Raw genomic sequence first — 4,566 nt, 5'->3', positions numbered from 1 at the left:
GCGGCAGCCGTGGGTTACCGTGCGTGAGGCCGCAAAGTGATATGATGTGTCTTATGCTAGATAGGTGTGACTTAGGATCAGGATTCTGACATTGGGGTGGGGATGGGAAACATGGGGGGTCTCTAGCACCTAGATACCCCCTTGTCAGATTAAGGAGCTTGTTGTCATCATTGTCTGCTGGATGTGGATGGGCACATGCCGCATCACAGCTGCCAATGCTTCTGCTACTTCATCGGCACGGGGCACGTCACACCCCCGTTGGCATCTTCTCGAGTTGCTCCTGCTCTTGCTGCATCGCCACCTTCTCAAGCTTCTTCAGTAATGTTGGTCGTACAGCATGTCGGCATGCCCCATCACCGCTTCTCGAGCTGACAATGTTGCTTGTGCTTTATCCGCACGGGCTGCAATGTAGTCATCGACATCATCTCAATGTGCCCACATCTGAATGGTGTTGACAGGTTCAGACATGAACCGCCGATTTCTTCAGTAAACGCAAGACTAAACAGTGGAAAATAGCGAATTCAAAGAGTGCAAGAACTAGAACTAGGCTTTAGGATACGCTGCTACTTCGGCCAGCCGGAACAACGATGGCTAGGGTTCAACCCGTTACAATAATGACGTGGAAAACAGATCTAGAGCACTGGTTTTATAGCCTTACAAGTTGGTATGCAAAAAGTACATGAATTCAAATAGCGACCGTCTTATGAAGGACCAATTGCTTCGGGATAGCGCCATAGGATCGAAGATGGACGTCGACCAGGTCAAGAGGGGTCCGAAAACGGGATGCAGGTGTCAATCTTCAGGATTGATTGTTCAGCTCTTCAGAGATTCAGGTTTTGGGGCCTGACACTATTTGCAGGATACCGTTGACAGGTTTGATATTGTCAACTTGTAAAAAACAAAAGGAAACTCATATCACTGCTGAAAACGAAGCAAACTACGTAGAGTACAGTTTTGGAGTAGGGCCACTGACTGTTTGTTACAGGGAGAAGAGAATAGAACCTCTGGAAATACGAGGCTCGGCCTCAGCATATATTAGCGGCATACAAGTGCCTTGGAAGGTAATTCACACTAAAATACCATTTGGTTTTGTTGGTGGGTACACAAAACCATTCCAAGTCAATGCACTCACTCTTCTATACCAAAGCAGACAGGGAGATCAGAATGTATGCGTGGAATTCAAACATCAGTCTCCCTAGGACTATCAGTGGCAGCCACCACCATGCCCTACCTCCAATCCTCTTCACCAGGACCACTCTGTCGTCGAATACCGTTTTCACTGCCCACAAGCCCCATCCGACTTCCAATCCCATGAGCGCGCCAACCATAACACCACAAGAAGGGATGAAGGCGTTTTTGCGCTTCACTGGAGCTAGCACCGCGTACATCCCGAACGTGAAGGCGGCGCTGAGGCTCCTAGCCGACCAAGCCAAGAGATTTATGGAGTGGACCAAGGAGATATTGTGTCTTCCTGACTCAGCGGCCAACCCTGCAAGCATGAGAAAGATGATGGATAGACCGGAGAAGGCGAATGCCAGTGTATTGGCCATGACAAACGCGTTGAAGGCGTACTGCCCAGCCAGCACCGGTGTGCCGTCTGTTCGATAGCCACCTGGCACGGCAAAGGCTGCGGCGAACGTCACCGTCGTAATCAGTACCGAGCCAAGACCAATGAACTGCGTGCGTTGGACGATGATCTGCGATATGTCAACGTCCCCTACATTGTGGATTTCTCTCGGTAAGATATTGTCCCATGGAGAAGCAGTCAAATGGGCGGCATTGTGCAGCAACCAGTATATCCTAGACCGTGGGTTCTGGAAGAAAGAAAAATATGTCGACTCATTCATATAGGCCAGTGGAAGTATATACTATACACACATACATGCGTGCGTGCATGAAACCAGAAAAAGTTAACTGCTAGCTTACCCAGTAGCTGAGGTTTGTCTCTTCTTGTTGTCCGTACCTGGATGCAAATTCTCGTGGCGTTTCTCCCTCCTTGTTGGTTAGATTTAACTTAACCTCTGGTATTGACACCAGAGCATGGACCATACGTATATCCCCGACCTCAACAGCGAGGTGTAGTGCAGTGTTCCCGTCGTTGTCCTGCATGTTCATGACTGACGATGCGAACATCTTGCGGTGTTCTTGGCAAGCCTACTTAACCACCGCCCAGCTTTCATCCTTGACGGCGATATGGAGGAAGGTCCTGCCTTTGCCATCGCGTAGCTGGGCACAGTAAGGGCCGCTCTCTTGTAACAAGGCCAAAACATTATAAGGTTGGCCGTTTGACGCAGCGAGATGTATGGGGAACGACCCATTCCTGTCTGGCAAATACACTCCAGATGGGTCAGCGGGCAGTAGCAACTCGGTCATGCTCGTCTCCCCGAATAATGCTGCGTAGTGTAGTGGGGTCCGTCCGGTGGGTCGGTCTGCTTGCTTGATAAGATCTTTGTTCCTTTCCAATACCATTTTTATTGTCTCTGCATACACGCATGCAATGGTTAGCTATCATTATTACTTCAAACCAGTGGCGACGCTACACACAACTTTCTTTGTGATGTCAAGTGACAATTTTCTGGTTTCTCCTCATTGTACCATTTGCACATCATATATCTGCTTTCTTTTGAATATCGAGTGTGCAAATATTGGACTTTTTCCCTTGCTACTATGTCTATCTTAATCTATATCGAGATGGTAATTTTATAAAATATGCATGGAAAACTGATAATTTATATGTATACTACGATCAACAAGAGCTTTAATCATCTAAAAGAAGTGATACCTCTATATACATAAATTCTACTCCATCCGTTTCGAACTCCTTGTCGCTCAAATGGATTTCCATTTGAGATCCATTTGAGCGACAAGTAATTTGTGACTGATGGAGTACTTTTTAAGGATAAAAACTGAGGCCGCCAAGTAATCGAGAGCACGTTGTATAAGCAAGACAAATAAGGCTGTGTTTATCACGTGATTAGACCAATGGCATAAATGGATACAAAGTCCTCAGCCATATCTTGAAAGCACATGTTAAGACACTACAAGGATTGTGTGCGCCAATCAGGAGTCAACTGATATGTGAAAAGAAAATACAGCACGCACGAGCAATATTAAACAAGAGTAGGGAGAAAATTCTTACAAAACCAAATAGTCTATCTTGTGCGAATGCACGGGTTGTCAACTAGTCACAATAAAATGAAGAAAGACATATGAAGTGAGGCGAATTAAGTGCTATGACAAGATAAGAAACTTGAAATCTAAACACCTGGAAAACATGGGAGAGAAGGTTAGAAAGAGATATAGTACTCACCTTGGCCCCATTTCCACTGTATAGCTGCGTGTAAGGCATTTTGGCCGTCCGGTCCAGAGTAAGACAGCTTGCCGTCTTTCTCAAAGAGCAGCTTTGCAATGTCCCTGTGACCCAGCGAGAGGGCCAAGTACAGCGGCGAGGCGCCATCGGTCAGCGGAACACGAGCTAGCTGTGAGTCCGCTGACAGTAGCTCGCCGATCATTTCCTTGTCTTCCATACGGACGGCTTCGTGCAGCACCGTCTCTCCCTCCCCATTTTGCATTCTTAGGGTCGCCTTCACCCTCTCATCATCACTGGTGCCGTCCCTGGCTCTTGCCAGAGCCAAGAGATGAGAGACCATCCTAGCATTCCTGAGCCGGGCGGCGCAGTGCAGGGGGGTGTCGCCCTTCCCGTTAGGGGCGGTGAGGAGATGATTGGCCTTGCCAACGATCACCGTTGCACACTCCAAGAATTCATCTCCATCTCCACTAGACGCTACTACATGGAGGATGGAGTCCCCTGCACCGGTGACCGCTTCTGAAGGGGGTGTTGCAGTTGCAGTTGCAGCTGGCTTGTCGACGTCGTCGGTGATGGTATCCTCGACGACATCGAGGACGACTTGACGCGCTGTATCTTCTTCACCCCTGTGAAGAAGAAGAAGAAGAAGGCGCTTTATTTCATGGGAGTCGCCATGAGCCGCAGCAATGAGCAGCTCGGGATGATGCAGCTGGAACACCTCATTCGGCTTGCTTGGAAGGCTGGGAGTTTGCTCTTTGTTCACTATACCCATTACGTGAGCTACACGACGGTATGCAGGAGTAGGGAATGGTACAGATGGAGTAGGATGGTGGTCGTTGAGAAACATATATCATGCATGCCCTTAATCTTGCACCGCAGGTTTAAGAGCAGATATTTACAAGACTTGGCACATCTGCTTTGGATGCCGATCGATCGACGAATCTGCAAGTTGGTGGCTGGGCATCTTAAATGAAGTTGGATACTCCTGGTACAACCAAACCTTTATTCATTAACTTCTCTACTCATGGACTTGATGTTGAGCACTTCAAATAACTAGCAGGGCTGGTAAGGGGCAGCATCTTGATGAGGCCATTTAAGACGGCTGGTGTAAAATGCCGGTGAGGTCTAACATTTTTTTTTTACTTTTGGTATGTTAGAGCGTTTTAATTTGATGCATGTTTTTTTCTATGACACGCATTGTTAGTATTCACTTACACTAGTAGAAAACGTGCCTTTAGTCCCGGTTCTGGAACCGGGAC

The 4,566-nt window shown here is 47.7% G+C and overlaps 1 protein-coding gene across 1 annotated transcript; it reads right to left on the bottom strand.

The window, feature by feature from the left end:
- Window positions 1-1,005: 1,005 nt before the first annotated feature.
- LOC123075825 (ankyrin repeat-containing protein NPR4) lies at window positions 1,006-4,223 on the bottom strand. Its single transcript, XM_044498340.1, has 3 exons — window positions 3,311-4,223; window positions 1,927-2,480; window positions 1,006-1,814 (listed from the first exon to the last, which is right to left on the bottom strand). The coding sequence occupies exons 1-2, from the start codon at window positions 4,152-4,154 to the stop codon at window positions 2,155-2,157; spliced, it is 1,170 nt and encodes a 389-aa protein (XP_044354275.1). The 5' UTR covers window positions 4,155-4,223; the 3' UTR covers window positions 1,006-1,814; window positions 1,927-2,154.
- Between the last annotated feature and the right edge of the window lie 343 nt (window positions 4,224-4,566).

This window comes from Triticum aestivum, chromosome 3D (genome assembly GCF_018294505.1).
Source record: "Triticum aestivum cultivar Chinese Spring chromosome 3D, IWGSC CS RefSeq v2.1, whole genome shotgun sequence".
Lineage (NCBI taxonomy): Eukaryota > Viridiplantae > Streptophyta > Magnoliopsida > Poales > Poaceae > Triticum > Triticum aestivum.
This window is presented reverse-complemented; position numbering and strand designations above follow the sequence as displayed.